Here is a 22,256-nt window from a genome sequence, read left to right as displayed (position 1 = left end):
CTCTCTCTCTCCGACCTTTTAATAATTTTAATTTTTAATACACTTGACGCTCTGTTCCTTTTTCTTCCTCCTCTTCTTCTTCTTCTTCTTCTTCGTCCTCTCAATTTCTTTTTATCATCGTCTCCATCCCAGAGCCTTTCATGAACCAGAGGAGTAGGCCAAAGACGAAGGAAGCACTATCCCTGAAATCACCCTAAGATTCTCGTACCGATATATTTTGGTCTTCGAGCGAGTTGAAGGCCGATTGGAACACAACTTCAACTGGGTACCTTAAAATCCATCAGAATTCCCGTTTTCTTTCTTACAAGTTGTACCATTCCCTTTTTTCTGATCTTAATTTTCCTCTCCTTCTCTTTTTCCCACCTGTGAAATTGTTTCTGTGTATCTATCTGGCAAGTGTTTTTGTATGTCGCATTGTTTAAATGCTTTGCAAGTGATTGTGTTTGTTTCTGTCAGGGGCTATTCTGTTTTTAGCGTTTTTTCGTGATATTGGAACAAGACTGAGGTGTTTATTTTTTGTCGGTTTTGTTTGTTTATTTGATATTACTCTGATTGCTTTATTCTCTCAGGGCGGTGGTTACTTTTATGGTACGGAATCGGTGGTGTAAGATACAAACATAAAACTTAAATTTCTGACGATTATTGTTAGTTTTGGGAATTCCGTCTGCTCAGTATTCACCTAAAATAAAGTTTCCACTTTGTCAGTGTGAGCTTTTATTGATCATCTTTTGGTGATTCTGAATTGGACTTATTTTATCTTCCTTTTTCTTGTTGGGGGTTATAGTTCCGATGATTAGGTTTCATGGGGTTTCGGAATATTATAGGAGCGACAATCAATGCTTCATCTGATGAAGGCATTGAACTATACAGGGTGGGTGTTTGTCGAGTTTCTGAATTCTGGAAGTTTAGAGATTGATCCATAAATGGGTAATCGTGGCCAAAAGCGTGCTGAAATGGTTGATGAATTGCCAGCTGATAAGCGGGCATGCAGTTCGTTGGATTTCAGACCAAGTTCATCGAATTCATCGGTTCAGACCCATATGAACTCCCCCAATTCAGCACATGAAACCCACGACAATGACATGGAAACTTCTTCATCCGCTTCAGCCTCAAGCCGATCAGAAGGAGAACCTGAAAGGGATTCAGCGTATGGTTCTTGTGATTCTGATGATGCGGAGCAAAGACATAGCAATCTTCGCCACTATCGTGATTATCAGAGGCAGAGATCGTCCACTGATCATGGAAAATTCAAGAGAATTTTATCAAGTTTGAGTGAAGAAACTGGCCCTTCCGAACAACTGGCTTCACTTACTGAGTTATGTGAAGTGTTGTCATTTTGTACACAGGATTCACTTTCAAGTATGGTGTCAGACTCATTGTCTCCGCTTCTTGTAAACCTTGCAAAGCACGAGAGTAACCCAGATATAATGTTACTGGCTATAAGAGCTATAACATATATATGCGATGTGTATCCTCGATCATCGAATTTCCTAATTCGGCATGATGCAGTTCCTGCTCTTTGTCAAAGATTATTGGCTATTGAGTACTTGGATGTTGCTGAACAGGTACTGTCTTATTTATATGTGGTTGATTGCCTGTTTCCAAGTTAACCTATTTATGACCTTGTTTCGGAAGAAAAGAGTGTTTTTAAATGGGAACTTACAGGTTATCAATCCTGTTTTTTGTAGTGTCTGCAAGCGTTGGAGAAGATATCACGGGAGCAACCGCTTGCTTGCCTACAGGCTGGGGCAATTATGGCTGTCCTAAATTATATTGACTTCTTCTCAACAAGTGTACAGGCAAGCCATTTATAACAAGTTTTTATTTGAAAATAGGTGGTATATGCAATTGTTTTGGTGGTGTGAGGTTTTCAACATGGTATTTAATTTTTATTTAACTTGCCTCAGAGAGTTGCGCTTTCCACTGTGGTGAATGTCTGTAAGAAGCTTCCCTCTGAATGCCCTTCATCTTTCATGAAAGCTATTCCCATATTGTGCAATCTTCTTCAGTATGAAGATAGACAGGCATGTATTGTGTGAGTTTTTTGTTTTTTCTTTTAAATGATTTTTCTGTCAGTTATTATTTAAAGTCTTTTGTTGATCTTCCAACTTATTATTAATTTTTAATTTCAAATCTGCAGCTTGTTGAATATGTTGCTATCTGCTTGATTAAAATAGTGGAGCGAGTAAGTCAGTCTTCTGAGTTACTGGATGAACTTTGTAAGCACAGGTTGATTGATCAAGTCATACATCTTATAGACTTGAATTGCCGAACCACTATATCCCGCCCTATATATAATGTAGGTTTACTTTACATACTCTTGCTTCTTAACCAGCTTTTTACATGGAACTGCTTTCCAAGAGTGATCCAACTTTTCCATTTTGGTTTGTCAGGGTTTGATTGGGTTACTTGTAAAACTTTCTTCTGGTTCAATTGTAGCCATCAGAACTCTATATGAGCTTAAGATAAGCAGCATACTGAAGGATATATTATCTACTTATGACCTCTCACATGGAATGTCTTCTCCTCATATGGTGGATGGACATTGCGATCAGGTTTACATCTTTGTCTACACAACCCTGTTTTGTTTCTTATGCAAAAAAAAAAAAAAAGTTCATGGAATCGTTGGACTATCAGTTTTATGAGCATTTGCTGGATGGCCAAATTTTGACCGAAAACTTGGCATTGGGTTTTGGAAATGTGTGATAATGGAAAATATAAATTTAAGTTTTATACTGTTATGCATTTCAACACCCAATAGATTTTGAACCTACTCTGACACAGCTCAGAAACACAGGTTGTGCTAGCTGTTAATAAGTTGCATGCATAAGCGGTTAAGTTTTGTGCCATATTGTTAATTGGGAAATGTGCTATTGGGAGGATCCCTTAATTATTTGCAATACAATATCTTGTACCATAGTTTTTTTTTTTTTTGCAAAAACTATGTCAAAGATTGTAATGATAGATTGGGTTTTGGGTTCATGGAATTTTTTTCAACTATGTATGTGACGCTGAAATTTAATTATGAGTCATATATTGTTTTTTTTATGGGTAAAGTATGAGCCCTGTAGTATAGAGGTTTTTGCATTTAAATTTTAGTGTGGGATTCTCATTGTTATAGATTCTGTTATTGCTTTCCGATTTAGCATGTATGAAATTTGATTCACGTGTTTCGTCAAAGGAAACGGAATAGTGGTTTTATTGTTATTTTTTCATTCTCAGGTTTATGAAGTTCTGAAGTTGCTTAATGAGCTTCTACCTACTACAGCTAGAGATCAAGATGATCAACAGGTGTTGGATAAGGAATCCTTTTTAGTTAATTCCCCAGTCTTCTGCAAAAGTTCGGACTGGATATACTTCCCTTGTTGATCCAGGTTGGTTTTGTGGTATATAGTAGTAAATTGATTTTTTTCCTTATATGGCTTTGTAATGTTGCCTTCACCCCTTGCACAGGTAGTTAATTCTGGTGCAAATTTATATGTTTGCTATGGCTGCCTTTCTGTTATCAACAAGTTAGTTTATTTCAGCAAATCTGACATGCTTCTTGAATTGCTTAAGAACACCAACATTTCAAGGTGAACCAGGCTTTCTTGTGTTTACAGTATTAATCCTGATAATATTTCTCTTGAACTGAAGATTTTTTTTTCTTTTTCTTTTTCTAATTAGCAGTTTTTTGGCTGGAGTGTTCACTCGAAAGGATCAGCATGTGCTCTTAGTAGCTCTACATATTGCTGAGATGATCCTGCAAAAGCTTTCTGATATTTTCCTGAGTTCATTTATCAAGGAAGGTGTCCTTTTTGCTATTGATGCATTGTCAGTACAAGAAAATTGTGCGCAATTAATGTTTCCCAAATTCACTGGTGTCCAGCTGTCATTTGACTCGAGCCAGAAATCAGCTTCAAAGGAGGTTCTGAGCTGTCTATGTTATGCTTTTGCTACTGGTCAGTCTCCGACAACTTCAGAAACTGGTAGTTGCAAGCTTGAAAATGATTCTGTTCACAAACTTGCAAAGCATATAAAGACAAATTACTTCACACCGAATTTGTCTGAGCAAGGGGTGACTGATATCCTTCAAAAACTCAGAACCTGTTCTACTGCTTTAAGTGATTTGGTTAATGCAACAATAGGTAATGATGCACATGCACAGCATGAAGAGAGGTTTTATTGTATAGTGCATCAAATTATGGAAACTCTTAATGGGAAGGAACCCATTTCCACTTTCGAATTTATTGAAAGTGGGGTCGTGAGATCATTACTGAGTTACCTATCCAATGGCCAATACCCAAGAGAAAAGGGAAAGGCTCAGGGTGTAAATGGTCATTTAATTATTGTGGAAAAACGATTTGAGATGTTTGCAAGGTTATTCTTATCTTCTTCAGAGCCATACTCTGTGGACTTGCCCCTATTGGTGCTGATTCGAAAATTACAAAGTGCACTGTCTTCTTTGGAAAATTTCCCTGTTATTTTGAGCCATGGATCCAAGCAAAGATACTCATATGCAATGGTTCCAATTGGACGCCGCACAATGCATCCATGTCTAAAGGTTCGCTTTGTGAGAGGAGAGGGGGAGACATGCCTTGGTGAATATTCTGGAGATGTTCAGACAGTGGACCCTTTTTCCTCTTTGGATGGCATTGAAGGATTTCTGTGGCCTAAAGTTAGCATTAGAAGAAATGAGCACATTAAATCAGCCAGTTGCACTATGGGTAAAACAGAGAGTTTACCACATGAGTTACCATCAACTGTAAGTACTAGTCTGGATGGAAGTCCCAATGTTAGGTTTCCTAATAGTATATCCTCAGATTTTCTGAATGTGCTGGCTATTTTCATATGTTTTATGAATTTACTTAAGCTAAATTGATTCTTCCAGAGTTAAAAAGGTTTTTGCTGTTGTTTTATTTGGTTCTTTTTTTAAAGGGGGAGGGATTTTACATGGAGTTTATGAATCTTTAATGGTTTATTTATTCTCAGTTATAATTTTCTGCAGGACAATGATGCCAACTTGTCTCAGTCTGCTTTTGAACAAGCACTTAATGTAAGACAGCAAATCCTAGCTTGATATCTTCGGATGAAACTCTTACTTGTAGTTGATCTTTCCTTCATCATCAATTTATGGTCTCAATACAGCTAACATTAGGCTCAGCTTTACGACATGGTGTTGACTATATATATATATATATATATATATATATATATATATATATATATTAGTATTTGTTTTATAAGTATTGGCTATATAAACATGACTTTCCCTAGCATCATTTTCTTAGATATTCATTTTTTGTACATAACAGGAATTTGCAAAGCAAGAAATGCAACTTCCTCTGGAGGCAGATGTCAATATGGAAGTACAGCATCCTGCATCTTGCAGTGATGAAGATGCTTTGCAAAAACTGGTATTTTACCTTGAAGGGCAACAGCTGGATCATACACTGACACTATACCAAGCAATTCTACAAAAACAAATAAAACAAAATGAATTTATTACTGGGGCAAAATTATGGAGTCAAGTTTATACATTAACGTATAAAAGAGTTTTGGAACCCATACAAGGTAATTCTCAAGAGTGTCTTCAGTCAGGCCAAAACTTGTCTGTATCAGATAAAGTTGGGGCATATATGCAATACACTCCATTTGTCTCCAGCATATATGCTTGTGAACTCACTTCTGACTTGGAGAGGTCTAGTTCGACTTATGATGTGCTGTTTCTACTCAAAAGCATGGAAAGCTTGCACAGGTTTGCATTCCATCTGATGTCTCGTGAAAGAATAGGTGCTTTTGCTGAAGGGAGAATTGATAACTTGGATAGTCTGAAGGTAGGAGTTCCTTCCATGCCACAGAATGAGTTTGTAAGCAGTAAGTTGACAGAAAAACTTGAACAGCAGATGCGGGACTCTTTGTCTGTGTCTATTGGTGGGATGCCTTCTTGGTGTAAACAATTAGTAGCTTCGTGCCCTTTTCTGTTTAGTTTTGAGGCAAGATGTAAGTACTTCCAGTTAGCAGCATTTGGTCAACTGCAAGCTCAGTCTCATCAACTGTCTCATAGTAATTCAGGAGCCACAAGTGACAGGCGACCCAGCAGTGGCAGCTTGCCCCGTAAGAAGTTTTTAGTTTTCCGTGACCAGATTCTAGAGTCTGCTGCCAAAATAATGGACTTGCATGCCCGTTACAAAATGCCTGTTGAAATTGAATATAATCAAGAAGTTGGTACTGGTCTTGGACCAACATTGGAATTCTATACCCTGGTAAGTCGTGAGTTCCAGAAATCTGGCCTAGGTATGTGGAGGGGAGAGTATGGTTTGTTTGCCTCCGGGACTAGTTTGGAAGCTGAGGATATGGGAATTCTTATGTCACCCTCTGGACTCTTTCCTCGCCCATGGCCATCTACTTTGAGTACATCCGATGACCAGTTTTTGGAAGTAATAAAAAAGTTTGTCCTTTTGGGGCAAGTGGCTGCAAAGTCTCTTCAAGATGGAAGGGTGTTGGATCTGCACTTCTCGAAAGCATTCTACAAAATTATTCTTGGCCGGGTACTTTCCAACTCTGAGTGCTATTAATTTGAAATTGTAGGTACGCTTGAATAGTTATAATTCAAGCTTTGGCCTTTTTTAGTTGATTTTCATTTCATTTTATTTTTTGTAGGAACTTACTCTGTATGACATCCAGTCGTTTGATCCCGAGCTCAGTAGGACATTGCTAGAGTTTCAAGCTCTTGTTAATAGAAAAAAGTTTTTGGAATCTGTCAATGGAGAAAATTCACCAGCTGAATTTGACTCGGGCTTTCGGGATACCAGAATTGAGGATCTTTGCCTTGATTTTACTCTTCCTGGGTATCCTAGTTATGTACTTGCTTCTGGGCCTGATTATAAAATGGTAGTGTGTGCTCAATGCGATTGCTCTTTCTTTTTTTTGCGTGATCTTTCTATTGATTGCAATATCCTAGTTTACTTTATTCATGTTGCTTTACCAGGTTAATATGAGAAACTTGGAGGACTATGTCTCGCTTATTGTTGATACAACTATAAATACTGGAATTTCCAGACAAGCAGAAGCATTTAAATCTGGGTTTAACCAGGTCTGTACTATCACACTTTCTTTTGATAAGTAGGCAGGACTTGATTCTTTATGTTTTCTGATGCAATTGAATAGCCTGAAATGAAATCGATCCATCTTGAAAAATTATATTCTTTTCGTTTTCTGCTTAACTCCAGTAATGATGTATTCATGCTAATCTCTTGCTTTCGTATCCATTTGAGCCATTAGGAATGTCAAATCACCCCTTCCTTCCCTTTTCACTTGTGTTGATTATGATCACTTCTGATAATATTCTCAAATATTTTTGTGCCTTTTCTATGGGCAATATGAGATACAATTTGTAAATGTATTTGTATTTGGCGTTTCAGGTTTTCCCTATTGAACATCTTCAGATTTTTAATGAAGAGGAACTAGAGCATTTACTATGTGGAGAACATGATTCGTTGGTGGTATGTATCTTATCACTTCATTGTTCACAATTTACTTGGTGCACCCATTATATTTACGAGGTTATGGTACATTTCCAGTTCAATGAGCTCCTGGATCACGTCAAGTTTGATCATGGATATACAGCTAGCAGTCTTCCTATAGTCAATGTGTGTTCTTTTATCTTTTATCTATCCATTTGTTAATTGATTCAACATTTTACTTGCTTCAATACTCTAGAAAGTCACTCACTTGTTCTGCAGTTGCTGGAAATCATACAAGAGTTTGACCATGGACAGAGACGAGCATTTCTGCAGTTTGTGACTGGGGCACCTAGGCTTCCTCCGGGTGGTTTAGCGTCTCTCAATCCAAAGTTGACTGTTGTCCGAAAAGTCAGTACAAGCAACGCATCTTGTTGATCCAATTCATCTTTGCACCTTCTTTAGTTATTATCTGATTGTCTGGGTGTTTATACAGCATTCTAGCATCTGGGCCGACACAGACTTACCAAGCGTGATGACTTGTGCAAATTATCTTAAGCTCCCTGCTTACTCTTCAAAAGTGAACTCTCTCTTGGCTTTCTAGCATAATTTCCGTTGGAACTGCTATACAAAAACAGTGAAAAATGTTTTTTTTCCCCTTCATTTTATGTTTTTTTATTGTTGGTTTCAGGAGAGGATGAAGGAGAGGCTCTTATACGCCATAACAGAAGGCCAAGGATCATTTCACCTATCATAGAGTTCTAATCTCCCTCTGTCCCAACAGGTACATCAATTGTGAAAAATGTAATTATTAGAGTAGGTGCTGGTGGTGTTAGACAAAAAGAATGGATGGCTGGTAGTGATGTTGCTGATTGTTGAAGGGGAGCTGATTGGGGTGGAACAAAAGGAAGCTCCTGTCTTCACTGACTATAACTGGAGGGATTATGTAAATAATCAGTAAATGCAGGTCGGTGATTTTACTTTTGGTGGAGCTGTACAGTAGAAAAGATTGGGGATTTCAGTTAGATTGGTTAATTGCGCATCCAAGATTTCATGCACAAAGCTTTGTACAGAGACGTTTATGATTATATAGTTGCTCTTTCTATCTATCTATGTATCTATCTATTGCAATTAAAAATGGTTAATCGTTCTAGTAGCATGGGGAAAGCAGACTATTTAGGGAGGATCATTGAATTAGCTTATTTATTTATTTTTATATTTTAAACAAGATAATATTACTATTACTGGAAAGAGAGATACGAGAGTGGGAAGAGTGATAAAAAATAAATAAAATAAAAGAACAAAGTGGGAAATGGTACCAAATAATTAGTACAGTCCTTTTATAGTTTGATACCTTATGTCACAAATAGGGTTGTAAAAATAAACCGCAGAACCGGTCTGGACTGGTTCGGTTCGGGATCTGTTTTTCCATTTTAAAAATTGGTCAAAACTAGTACGGTTTTAGTTTTAGGTTTTTTGGCACCGGATTGGATTGGTTAGTATATATGTATTTTTTAATTAATTTTTAATATTATATATAATATTTTATATATTATACATCATTTTATATAATATATATAATTATATATGAAATAATAGTGATATAGTTATACTAATCACTATAATTATATATGGTATTAATATCACTATTATTATATAATACAATACCCAAATATAGTATTAGTATCACTATAGGCACTATAATATATATATATATATATATATATATATATACACACACACTATATGTAGTAGTAACACAATAATAGTATAATATACAATACTAGTATATATTAATATATTAAGAGTTATGGTATAGTTATTGCAGATTTTTTTTTTTTTTTTGTTTTATAGTAGATTTTCATTTTCTGTTTTTATAGCAGATTTTTTATACAACAGATATTTTTATACAACAGATTTTTTTATAGCAGTTTTTTTATAACAGATTTTTTTATGACAAATTGAAACTTGATTAAAATCGAAAAACCTTATATATCTGTCACCAACATTTCATAACATAAAACGTAGACCACATTCCCTCAGTAGGTTGGAAGAGTCTCCTCTCTGTTGCTTTCCCGTGAAAACGGGGGTGGTTTGGAAGTTTCCGGACCCGTCATGAAGGGTTGTCTGGACTGTCAAGTAAAGGGCGAAATGGAGGAGGAAGGGGTGGACGTGCTAGAAGAGTTGTGTGGAAAATGTAATTATTAGAGTAGGTGCTGGTGGTGTTAGACAAAAAGAATGGATGGCTGGTAGTGATGTTGCTGATTGTTGAAGGGGAGCTGATTGGCGTGGAACAAAAGGAAGCTCCTGTCTTCACTGACTAAAACCGGAGGGATTATGTAAATAATAGTTATACTAATAACTATAACTAATACTAATATTTATACTAATACTAATAGTCTAATATAGTTAATACTAAATCACTATAACTTATACTAATATAGTTATACTAATCACTATAACTATATATAGTATTAATATCACTATTAGTATATAAAACAGTACCCATAAAAAAAGTATAGTATACAATATTAGTATCAATGTATTATTATATTCCATAATGTATAACATATAGTATTAGTATACGTAGTAGTAACACAATAATAGTATAATATATAGTACTAGTATATATTAATATATTATAAGAGTTATAATATAGTTATAGCATATTTTTTTTATTGCAGATTTTCATTTTCTGTTTTTATAGCAGTTTTTTTTATAACAGATTTTTTATACATTAGATTCTTTTTTATACAACAGATTTTTTATACCAGGTTTTTTACATCAGCTTTTTTTCTACTACATATATTTTTATACAACATTTTTTTTATAGCAGTTTTTTTATAACAGATTTTTTTATTGCAAATTGGGACTTGATTAAAATCGAAAAACCTTATATATCTGTCACCAACATTTCATAACATAAAACGTAGACCTCATTTCTTCAGTAGGTTGAAAGAGTTGTGTGGAAACCTACGGTTGACGGAGGAGGAACTGGCTGGGATTGAGTTGGATGATGGTTCTAGCGAGGTGGCTAGGGAGAAGGGGTATAGAAGCTTAATTGGGAGAATCTATATGGAGAGGGTGATCGGAAGGGAGGTGCTAACAGCCACGATGACCAAGATTTGGAGAATTAGTACCCTGGCTGAGTTTCAGGAGGTAGGAAACAACACATTTATCATTACGTTTGGAACTCATGCGGATAAGTTAAGAGTATAGGATGGGTGCCCATGGTTGTTTGACAACCATCTCTTTAACCTGCAAGTGTTTGATGGTATGTCTCAACCAAGTCAATGGTGCCTTAAGACAGAGGTTTTCTGGGCATAGATCTACAATCTCTCGATGTCTTTCATGACGAGGGATCGTGCTGTTCAAAATTTCAAATTGGAAATTCCCTGGGGAAGGTGATGGAAGTGGAGGTTCCTAATGATGGGGTTGGTTGGGGCCAGTTTTTGCGAGTAAGAATCGAGATCCCTCTGCATAAAGTTATTGCTAGGGGGCGCATAATTAAGTTAAATGGGAACAGAATCTGTGCTAGCTTCAAATATGAGAAGCTTCCACGGATGTGTTTCCGATGTGGCTGGATCTTACATGGGGAGGTTGGGTGTAATGCAGGTCCTGATCAGAGAAAGACTAGGGAGGGAGTGATAACTCAATTCGGGGCTTAGTTGAGAGGTGAGAGTTTTACTAAAAAAAAAATTGTCAACTATGGTTCAAGGAGGGCTAGAGAGGAGGTGGCGATGAACTGTAAGAACAAATCAGCAAATGAGGGAGTGTTTAGCAGGGATGGGGAGGCTGATGGTGGGTTGGAAAGGGAGAAGGGGATGAGAAGCAGAGATGATGATGAGGTGGTGAAGGATAATTGTTCTCTGGTAGTTGCATATTCGAATACGAAATCAATGGGGGAGGAAGGAGAGGCACTACATGAACCAATGAACGAGTTGGGGAGGAGTTCCTTAGTGGATCTTGGACTAAATTGGGCACTAGTGTGGGTCTGAAGCCTCTGGGTAACCAGGATTGTGGAGTGGTAGAGGTGAGAAATGGTGACATGGAGGATGCCTCTTCACTGGTGTAGAACTCAAAGAAAGTTGGCAAATGGAAGAGGCGTGCCAGAGAAAGAGGTAAGCCTACTGAACTTTCTAGCTAGTTGGTATTAAGAAAAAGAGCTGGGGGGAAATATTGATGAAGTTGTAGAATTAAAGAAGCATAAATTGGTGTGTGGAGAGCAGGTTGGTGAAATAGACAATGAAGTGGTGGAGGCTGTTAAGCAGCCCTGCCAGGAGCCATGAAAATACTTGGTTGGAATTATCGGAGGCTTGGAAACCCCTGAACCGTTCAGTCCCTTTGTTTTTTAGCAAATGAAAAGAAGCCCGACGTTGTCTTCTTGATGGAGACAAAACTTAAAGCTTGTAAGGCAGAAAGTATAAAGAGGAAAATGGGAATGGTGGATTGTGTAGTAGTGGGACCTAGGGGAATGAGTGGGGGGCCTGATGCTAATATGGAAAAATGATGGTGAAGTGGAGTTGTTGAATTACTCATACTGGCATATTAATGTGTGGGTGAAGGGGATGTAGGGGGGATAAGTGGGTGCTGACAGATTTTTATGGTAATCCAGGACAAGTAAAAGAAGTTTATCTTGAGATTTACTGAAGGCACAGAAACCACCTGCTGGTAAGGGGTGGTGTGCAGTAGGTGACTTTAATGAGATAGTGATACAGGATGAAAAAGTGGGTGGAAGGATAAGAACTGAGGGTCAGATGGAGTCATTCATAAGGGTTCTAGAGAAGACAGGCTTGACTGACCTTAGTTCGATCAGGTGGTTGCAAATCATGTGTGGATAGGCAGTTGTCAGGAGGTGGGGGTGGAGGTATTGAGCACTTGGGTTTCAAACCACAAGCCACTCTTTCTATCAGCAAAAGAGAAAGGGGAAAGGAACTATAAGAAAAGGAACTTCAAGTATGAGATGAGTTGGGGCATGGAGGGGGAGCGTGGCAAGATAGTAAAAGATGAGTGGGGAAAAAAGAAAGAGAATATCGAGCATTTGAGGAAGACGCAACAGAGACTATCTAGCTGCAACGTGTCATTAAGGAGATGGAGTAAGGATTTAAACGTGGTAAAAGAAGGGGCAATTAAGGAAAAATCTGAAAAGCTGAGGGAGCTAGAGGAAGAGGAAGGGCCTGAAAATATGAGGGATATAAAAAGACTAAAAGGGGAACTAGGCTTTTTGTTGGAGAAAGAAGATATGAGATGGAAACAAAGAGTAAAGAAACATTGGTTGAAAAATGGTGACAAAAATACAAAGTTCTTCCATGTATGTGCAAATCAGAGAAGGAAGAAGAACATCATCAAATCTGTATTGGATTCACATGGTAGGCTGGCTAATGAGGAGCTAGAGATAGAGGGAGCATTATGGGGTTATTTTAAAGAGATTTTCTCTTACTCAAACCCTACTGCCTTGGAGATTGAGAAGGGGATTGAGTCTATTGAAGGGAGGATAAAAAAGGGGATGAGAAGAAGGTTAGAGGGTGTTTTTACAAAGGAGGAAGCGGTGGTGACATTTAAACAAATGTCACCCTTTAAGTCACCAGGTCCTGATGGTTTTGGGGCTAGATTTTACCAAAACCATTGGGATGTAGTTGAAAAAGAAACTTGTAATGTAGTTTTGGAATTTCTGAATGGGGGAGAATTGTGTCAGGCCCTAAAATTGAGAGTGAACCACCTACTTATTGTTGACGATAGTGTACTGTTTAGCAGAGCCAAGAAGGAAGAGTGGAGAAGTATCTACTCAATACTACAAGTTTATGAGTGTGCATCGGAGCAGGTCCTTAATAAACAGAAGACTTCTATCTTCTTCAACTTTAATACTAAAAGGGAAGTAAGAAGGAGAATTTATAGAGAAGTTGGGGCAGTGGTATGTGACAATTATGATAGGTATTTGGGGCTGCTAGCAGTGGTGGGCAAAGCTAGATACAATGCTTTTCGAAGCATAAAAGAAAGGGTGTGGATGAAGTTGCAGAATTGGAAGAACAATTTTCTGTCAAAGGCTATAAAGGAAGTGTTGATAAAGGCAGTGTTCCAAGCGATACCAACATACTCAATGAATGTTTTCCAACTGCCAAAGAAGCTGTGTAATGAGATTGAAAGTTTGATATCCAGATTCTGGTGGAGTCAATGGCAGAAAGAGAAATGAATACACTGGAAGAAATGGAGTTGGATGGGGCTGGCTAAGGTAAAGGGAGGTATGTGCTTGGGACCTGAGTTGCTTTAATAGTGCAATGTTAGGGAATCAAGGGTGGAGATTGCTCAAGGAGCCACAATCACTTGTGGCAAAAGTTTACAAAGAGAAATACTACAAGCATATTCAGTTATTGGATCCTCCCATAAGAAAGTCTTCATTTCTAATATGGAGAAGTGTTAGATCAACCATGGAGGTGGTGAAGGAAGGATTAGTGTGGAGAGTGGGGAATGGCAAGTCCATAAGCATTTTGAGTCAGAGGTGGCTGCCTACTTCTAATACTCACTGTGTTCAATCACTAGTGAGGGTGCTGCATGTTGATTCTAGGGTTTGTGACCTTATTAATTAGCAAGATGGGAGCTGGAGTGTGGATTTAATTGCTGAGATTTTTAATGAAAAGGAAGCAGAGGTAATAAGTACCATTCCTATCAATCGTGTAGGATCTAAAGACAAGCTTATCTGGGGTCTAGCAAAAAAATGGGATGTATTCTATAGGGAGTGCATGTCACATGGTGTAGCAAAGAAGGGGGGGTTGGAGAAAGTGATCCCTTAAATGACAAGGAGGGAGAGGACATGTAGAAGAAGTTATGGAGGTTGGATGTGCCTGGGGCAGCTATACATTTTGTTTGGAAGGCTGCAAATAATATACTACCTACAAGGGTAAATCTATGGCAGAGGAAAATAGTTGAAGATCCATTATGCCCTATATGCAAAATGGAGGAAGAAGATGGTATGCATGCATTGTGGAACTGCCTAGCAGCTAGGGATGTGTGGGGAGAAATAAGTAGTCCTGTCAATAAGTGGTCTCTGATCAAATCGGTTGAGTTCTTTCCATTCGAAGTCTCCCATTCCCTATGTCATTCCCGCCTTCCCGTATTCCATTCCCCCATGCCATCTATTTTCCGCTGAACTGGTATTGAAAAGTGAATCTTAATCTCAATGAACTAATTGAATAGTGTTACGGGTCAGTATGCAAAGATGAACTCTTTCCTACTTCTTCGAGCTAATCAGTCATTCTTGGATCTCCTGCCTTCCAGTCCAGCCCAACCCGTGGAAGAGAATCCAGAACCAGGAAAGAGAGATCAGGAGCCAGAAGGAGCAAGCCCAGAAAAGAGCAAGGAAGGACTAAGCGATCGAATATTAATAAAGACATAGTTGATAGTTAACTTCTAAGAAAGAGGAAGAAGTCTGGCTATCTCGCCCCTAATAAAGAAGGGCGAAGAGAACGAGGAAAGGGATACGGGGAGAAGAGGAATGTGACTCTATTTACAAGTATTCCTTGCAGAACTACTACATCTGCCTTGACGAGATTGACTATATTTCTAACATTTAGAATATAGCACGTCCCTTTATTTTTTTACTATATGAAATCCACACTTTGACACCTAAGATTCCGTAACGAGTAGATACTTCCGCAGGAGCATAATCTATTTTCTGGTTAAATATATTATGAGATGTTTTTCCATACTTTCCGCATTCAGTTCTAGCTATTTCTGCGCCTTCTGATCGACCAACAGACCAAGCAAGGGATTCGGGATTCACTCCAACAGAAGAAAGCCCAGATATCGAATCAGAATTGAGAGGGAGGGATTTTGTGCAGCTTTGGTTAGAGCTGAGTTGCAGATTACAAAAAGAAACACTAGAGGTAGTTGTGGTTATAATGAAAGGCATATGGTATAGAAGAAATAATTTTGTTTTTCAAAATAGGTTTACAAGTCCTTGTAGAACTGTACAGTTACCAATTGCTAGGCTTGAAGAGTATCATGAAGTCAATCAAATGAAGGGGATAAGCAAGAGACCAGCAATTGTAGAAAGACAATATATTTTAGAAGAAACTAGAAGGGTCAGTGTATAAAGCCAACTTTGATGGGGCCTTAGATGAGGAAAAACAAAAAATGGGGATGGATGTTGTGATAAGAGACAGTAATGGTGATGTTATAGCATCTATGTGTGCTGCTAAAAATTCTGTAATTTACCCCTATATGGCAGAAGGTATAGCATTATGGAGAGCAATGGTGTGGTGCTCGGAGCTAGGACTAGAAGATGTGATATTTGAAGGGGATGCCAAGGAACTCATTGAAGCTGTGAAGTCTGATGAAGAAGATGTGTCATGGAGAGGACAGATTACGGAGGATATAAAGACTTTGTGGCATGCTTGCAGAAGGTGGTCTTTGTGCTTTAGTCACAGGGAAGGCAACGAGGTGGCACACCAAATGGCTAAGATGGCTTTGCAAATGGATGGGGAGAAGTATTGGATGAAGAAGTTCTTGAGATTTTATACACTTTGATTGTAAAGGAAAAAGTATGTAATGTGAACAATTGAAAAAATGAATACAAGATTTATTTTAAAAATAAAAATAAAAAATAAAAAAATTGGATTGGAACCAGTAAAACAGAAAGTACCGGTTTAGGAGAGTAATCGGTATAGTATCGGTTCTTGAAAATGTAAAATCGGTATATACCGGTTCGGCCCCAAAATTGGACCAAAACGAACCCTTTACACATCTAGTCACAAAAGACTTTCTTTAGTTTTACCTACTTTTTCCCCTTAGACTTATGGATGTGGATAAGGCTGATGAGGGTGGTGGAAAAAGGCTGTGGTGATTTAGCAATCAAGGGTTGGTCCATTAGAGAGGGAATATAGTAGTGAAGGGTGGTGGAAGCTTTTGGAGAGACTCAGAATTTAGATGCTTGGAACTTGGAAGTAGACTGTACAACAGCCAGCATGTTCTATGAGAAGATGGTGATAAAGGACGACTGGATCTATGGAATCTGAACGGATTAGATTCATTCAATCACTCTTTCATCCCATATTTATCGTCTATTATATTGCAGCAACCAAGGGGATCAGGACACTAGATAGACCCTCCCTCTCCCTGTATGGGTTGATTTTTTTGGTATATAAATGACATTATAGACTGCAATTGGTATCTAAAACAAGGAGTGAAAACAGGACGACATACATATTTAACATGGTAGTGTGTATGTTCACACTCTTGTTAATTACTAATGTTTCATCTATTGGCCCAAGAATGATACTATTCATCTCTTTAGCTATTTTCCCTTTTATCATTTCTTGATGTCACAACAGACTAACTAGAAAGCGCGCGCCTCCAAGAAATCAACACGGAAACGATCAATATTCTAATTAATTTACAACCAACCAGAGCCCGTGCATGGATGCAATGATCTATCGCGCGCAGAACTGGAGCCCTCCTGTGTATGATCATACGCAAGTGGTAGGATTGGAAGAAGACACGAGAAAGATAAGAGCATTGTTTGCTTAAAGCGGAGGATTGAATAGCGGCATTTGGAGTTTGTAGCCTCGGCATGTGTGGATTGGGAAATCAGGACACACATATGGACAATGCTAGAAAATGTGCATCTCAAATATGAACGCTAATGCAAATAGTTTTTTCTTTTGTTTTCTGTTTCCTATTTTTTAAACATTTTTAATTATTAAAAAAAATTAAGATACCGTGTGAATAGTAAGTTGAGATGAGGTAAATTGAGATAAAAGTTAAAAGTTGAATAAAATATTGTTAAAATATTATTTTTTAATATTATTATTATTTTGATATTTGAAAAAGTTGAATTGTTTATTATATTTTTTATAAAAATTTAAAAAAGATTATAATGATTAAATAAGATGAATTGAGATCATTCTTCTATTCAAACTAGGAAATAGTAATTTGAAATTTTTGGATAAGAGCACCATGCATCTTCAAAATTTGAAAAAATATAGATAAAATAATCTATATTGACTTCATCAAAAAGTAAAAATTTGAACTATGAGCTATAATAATTTGAAGATATACTGTTCATCTTTAAAATAATATTTTATTATAAAAACTACCTCAATTGTTTTAGTTGTCAATCAGTTTTCGTGGTTTTCACTTTTCTCAAATGTTTTTTCATTATTATTTTTGTGTTCAATTTTGAAATATGTGGATAAAAAAATATTATTATAAATTAATATATAATTAGTATAATTGTAAAATATAAAAAAAATTAAAAATATTATTATTAAATATTATTACTTTAACTAATTTAATATGAGATTATGACACGAAGTTTTAGATTTATGAAAAATAAATGATTAAATTTTGAAAGACTCCGGTAAATCAATGCTAATGCTGTTTTAGTCGTGGGAAAAAATGTTGGATTTAAGGTATCCTTCTGTAGTTTTGTTGGCATTTCCAGTTCCTTTCAAAAGCAGAAACTGGCGTTGATTTCCAAGCTAATTTATTTGAGGGCAGCCAAAACGTTGCCTACTTGCCTCCAAGCTGATTCTGAAAGCATAGTGGTTGGCGCATCCCTGACCGCAAAAGCTCTTAGACAGCTACTTTATTGAGAAAAAATTTACACAATTTTTTATTATTTATACAATTTCTATACACCATATTATTTTTTAATTTTTATTATTTTTTTCTTTTATCAAATATTTAATATATAAATAATGAATAGAAGAATTGAATTAGTTTAAAAAGAATAAACTCAAATTTAAAAAAAAATTTAAAAATTTAAAAATTTAAAAAAATGTGATGTGTAGAGGTTAGGAAGGTTGTGTAGCATTGCTCTTTTATCGATAACTTCAGCATATTTTCTTCCTAGGTATCTACCTATGGCAGCATAGTTTTAGGTTTTTTATTTGTCTTAGAATAATGATATACATACAACACATTATATAATACATTATACAATAATGTTATAAAATGAGAATATTTTTGTGAAATGATGTTAATTTTATAAGATATTTTACAAAAATATCCCTTATTTAAAACATAGTTATGTAAAGTATTGTAAAAAAATATTGCGTGTAAATATTTTCCTTTGTCTTATTGATTTCTCTCTCTGTTTTTTTTTTTCCTTTTTGTACAATGTATTTGCATATGTTCCTTTATTCAACTATATTTCTATGGAAAATATAGTTTGGCCTCTCATTTTATCCATTCATTTTGACAACTTGTGTATTTAATTTTTTTTTGAGAAAAGATATTTACAATTGTGAATTGTGCAATCACCGCGTAATCGATTTGAAAAAAGTAAATAAAACACAGGATCCATATGAAAAAATTAATTTTTTAATAGTGGATCTCACTCTTTTTGAAAGCGATTACGTTTACGTACTTCACAGTTGTATATAGAACTACTCTTTTTTTTAGAAAGTTATTTTTAATGTATTGGTATATTTGTTTTATTTTTAAAAAATATTTAAATATATTAAAAAATATGAAAAGAAAAAAAAAGATCAAAAAGACCTAACGGTCAAATGGAGTGATGCGGTAGAGTAGCACCGCTCTATTTCTATTTTCCCTCTGTATTATTATGTAGATTACCATTACGTACTCCATGAACGCATAGTCCATGCATTAATTAGGTTAAGTGGATCATCTTTGTTTTGATTTGTTGTACGACATCCATTGGCGTAGGATGATGCCATGCAAAACTAAACACAAAGTAAATAAATCACTCTACACAAAATTACCTAGTTTGGTAACGTGCCTATATTTATAGAGTTGCAGAATATTTTATTGTACTAAAGATTCACAAAATACATTTTAGGACGAAATCTAACTGTTCAAAACACTTAGAATGTATATACTATTCATTAAGTATATATTTATAGTGTCATACAATAGAAATACTAATTTTCACTTTTTTGCATTATTCGCTCAAACGAAGTGTCAAATGTGCCTTGAGCGAACTCTCTGTCTGACACTCATTCAAGCAAACTCTTTACCTGAGCTTTGCTTAAGCTACTTGTCGCCTATCGGCCCAAACCTGCGTTCCATGGTCCAAGCCTCTTTGAAAATCTGCCAAAAAATCATAACGCATCATTGTCGGCTCAGGTCATCAAATCAGGCCAACACACCAACAAACCACTCTCCACAAACCCAACATTTAACACTTCAAGATTAAACATAAACTTGGCATATTTACACTTGATTAGTCTTATTTACTTTGGAAAGGACCATAGCCAGGCACATGTAAAGAAAAACAAAGCGAGAAATGGAGATGGGGTGAATAAAAATATGCACAAATGCAAGTATGATGTAGCAAAAGAAAATCATTATATTTGTTTGTTAGTGAATATTTTGGAGCAAGGAGCTTTTTCATTTATGCTAGCCCAGCAGTTGTTCCTTCTATTTTGCTGGGTCATGGCACTCTAGTTTATGCTTAAGGCCGCTATCGACCAACTCGAAAGACTTGACTTCATCATCCTTTAACACGTCTGATATTCTCTTCACAAAACTAGGAAATGGCAGAAATAGCTGTATCGCCACTTCTACAGGTGGCTTTTTAAGGCTAGCATCCCCAGTCCTAGGAAAGTATTGATTGAAAATTTCTCAGCAAACAAGTCTCCACAAAATCAGCCAGCAAATCATAACCTTAAATCAAGGATTTTTTGTCTAAATTAATATACTTTACTTTTACACATGTACCCACACTTAGTGAGCCACACATCTATATATATGTAATGGACATTACATCAAAATCATATTAGTAGATGCAATTTTTCTGAAGTGGCGAGAATGCAAATATGATTTTATTGTAGCGTCCATTACATATATATAGATGCGTGGCTCACTAAGTGTGGGTACATGTGTAAAAGTAAAGTATATTAATTTAGACAAAAAATCCTTGATTTAAGGTTATGGTTTGCTGGCTGATTTTGTGGAGGTTGTTTGCTGATTTTGTGGAGACTTGTTTGCTGGGAAAATGTCGGTCAATACTCCCCCTCAAGTTGGTGCATGGAGATCTATAAATACCCAACTTGTGTGCAAAATGATGAAAAAGGTCCCGTCCTAAGGCTTTTGTGAAAATATCTGCAACTTGTTCATTGGAAGAAGTGTGAGTGGCTGTAAAGAGGCCCAAGAGAATTTTATCACGAACGATGTGACAGTCAATCTCGATGTGTTTGGTGTGTTCATGGAACACAAAATTGTGTGTAATGTAGGGAGCGGATGTAAGGTGAAAGGCTCGAGATGAGGAATGCCAAGGTCAGTGAGAAGTTGTTTTAACCAAGTGAGTTCACAGGTGGTGACGGCCATGGCTCGATATTCTGCTTCAGCGGAAGATCTTGCTATTGTAGTCTGTTTCTTTGTACGCCATGAGATTGGACTAGTCTCTAATTGAATGAAGTATCTGGTAGTAGAACGACAGGTGATGGGACAGCTGGCCCAATCAGCATTAGTGTATGCCGTGATATGCATACTACTAGAGAAGAAGATGCCTTGACCGGGGTTGCTTTTGATGTAGTGGAGAACACGAGTAGCAGTGGTCATGTGAGCAACCCGAGGAGCATGCATGAATTGACTAAGAATATTGACTACATAGACGATGTCAGGTCGGGTGATAGTCAAATAGATGAGTCGGCCGACTAAGCATCTGTAAGGGCAGGGATCAGGGAGGAGATTACCATCTTCAATGTTGAGTTTCAAGTGTTGTTCCATAGGAAAATGAGAAGTGTGGGTACTGAGTTGTCCACTGTCGGAAAGAATATCAAGAGCATGTTTGCACTGGTTGAGGTAGATGCCTTTGGGAGAGCAAGAAACTTCAAGGCCGATAAAATATTTCAAAGAACCAAGGTCTTTGGTTTTGAAATGGGTGGAGAGGAGTCCTTTGAAAAACTCGATCTGAGAGATATTGTTACGAGCAACCAGTATATCATCAACATAAACAAGAACAAGGGTAATGCTGGTAGAGTTGACAAGAGTAAATAAAGAATAATCGGCCTGAGACTGATGGAAACCTCATCAAGAAGCACATAAGTTAGTTTAAAAAACTAGTTTCTGGAGGCTTGTTTGAGACCATAGAGGGATTTTCTGAGCCTACAGACACGAGTCTCTTCCTTTTTGCAATATCCAGGAGGTGGTGTCATGTAGACTTCTTCATCAAGGTCGCCGTGTAAAAAGGCAATGTTGATATCGAGTTGATGAATGACCCAATGTTTGGCGGCAAAGACTGCCAATAAGCAACAAACAGTGGTCATTTTGGCAACTGGGACAAAAGTCTCATGATAGTCAAGACCTTCAATCTGAGTGTAATCCTTGGCAACAACCAAACTTTGAACCTTTCAATGGAGTCATCGGCCTTGAGCTTAGTTTTGAACACCCATTTACAACCAATGGATTTCTTACTGGGGGGAAGTGACTAAAACGTCCAAGTAGAATTATCCTCCAAAGCACGAATTTCAACAGACATTGCTTTACGCCAATAAAGGTGGCAAATAGCATCAGAATAACAAGTGGCGTCAACAAAGGTGGTTAGGGCAATTAAAAAGGTACGATGTGATGAGGAAAAATGAGAATATGAAAGAAAAGCAGACAGAGGATGAGCAATACCTGAGGCCTGTGTAGCATGTGAAGGTGTCGTGGGCTCCATGTGGAGTGTAGGGCTAACGTAGTCGTGAAGATAGGCGGGTCGAGTGATGGTGCAACGAGGATGAGAGATGGGAGGGGGAGAAGGCTCAGGTGAAGAAGATGGAGGTGAGGAGAGAAAAAGGTCAGATGAGTCGAGGTGAGGTTCTGGAGATGGAGTTTCAGGGACAAGCAGTGGAACGACAGGATGGGGAG

At 37.1% G+C, this 22,256-nt stretch overlaps 2 protein-coding genes across 2 annotated transcripts; one reads left to right on the top strand and one right to left on the bottom strand.

Annotated features, from left to right (window-relative positions):
* On the top strand, nucleotides 1–8,551 carry LOC121264426 (E3 ubiquitin-protein ligase UPL4). The gene is given in 19 exon segments (XM_041167585.1): nucleotides 1–265; nucleotides 871–1,565; nucleotides 1,689–1,799; nucleotides 1,908–2,024; nucleotides 2,141–2,299; nucleotides 2,394–2,555; nucleotides 3,223–3,319; nucleotides 3,322–3,374; nucleotides 3,454–3,575; nucleotides 3,670–4,744; nucleotides 4,988–5,035; nucleotides 5,295–6,530; nucleotides 6,643–6,873; nucleotides 6,971–7,075; nucleotides 7,404–7,484; nucleotides 7,563–7,631; nucleotides 7,725–7,853; nucleotides 7,939–8,022; nucleotides 8,134–8,551. Coding segments are annotated over 18 exon segments (4,587 nt in total). The 5' UTR covers nucleotides 1–265; nucleotides 871–923; the 3' UTR covers nucleotides 8,200–8,551.
* An 11,272-nt stretch (nucleotides 8,552–19,823) lies between these two features.
* LOC121265869 (uncharacterized mitochondrial protein AtMg00810-like) lies at nucleotides 19,824–21,673 on the bottom strand. The gene is made up of 3 exons (XM_041169539.1): nucleotides 21,517–21,673; nucleotides 20,704–21,433; nucleotides 19,824–20,001 (listed from the first exon to the last, which is right to left on the bottom strand). Exons 1-3 carry the CDS (start codon nucleotides 21,671–21,673, stop codon nucleotides 19,824–19,826), a joined length of 1,065 nt encoding a protein of 354 aa, XP_041025473.1.
* Between the last annotated feature and the right edge of the window lie 583 nt (nucleotides 21,674–22,256).

This window comes from Juglans microcarpa x Juglans regia, chromosome 5D, assembly GCF_004785595.1.
Source record: "Juglans microcarpa x Juglans regia isolate MS1-56 chromosome 5D, Jm3101_v1.0, whole genome shotgun sequence".
NCBI lineage: Eukaryota > Viridiplantae > Streptophyta > Magnoliopsida > Fagales > Juglandaceae > Juglans > Juglans microcarpa x Juglans regia.
Note: the sequence above shows the minus strand (reverse complement) of the source record. Positions and strands in the feature narration are given on the sequence as shown.

Coding starts and splice junctions, on each gene's coding strand:
- LOC121265869 (XM_041169539.1), bottom strand. CDS start 21,673: ATGACCACTGTTTGTTGCTTATTGGCAGTCTTTGCCGCCAAACATTGG. Junction 21,434..21,516: donor AAAGGAAGAGACTCGTGTCT/GTAGGCTCAGAA, acceptor CTTCTTGATGAG/GTTTCCATCAGTCTCAGGCC. Junction 20,002..20,703: donor ACCACCTGTGAACTCACTTG/GTTAAAACAACT, acceptor ATACTTTCCTAG/GACTGGGGATGCTAGCCTTA.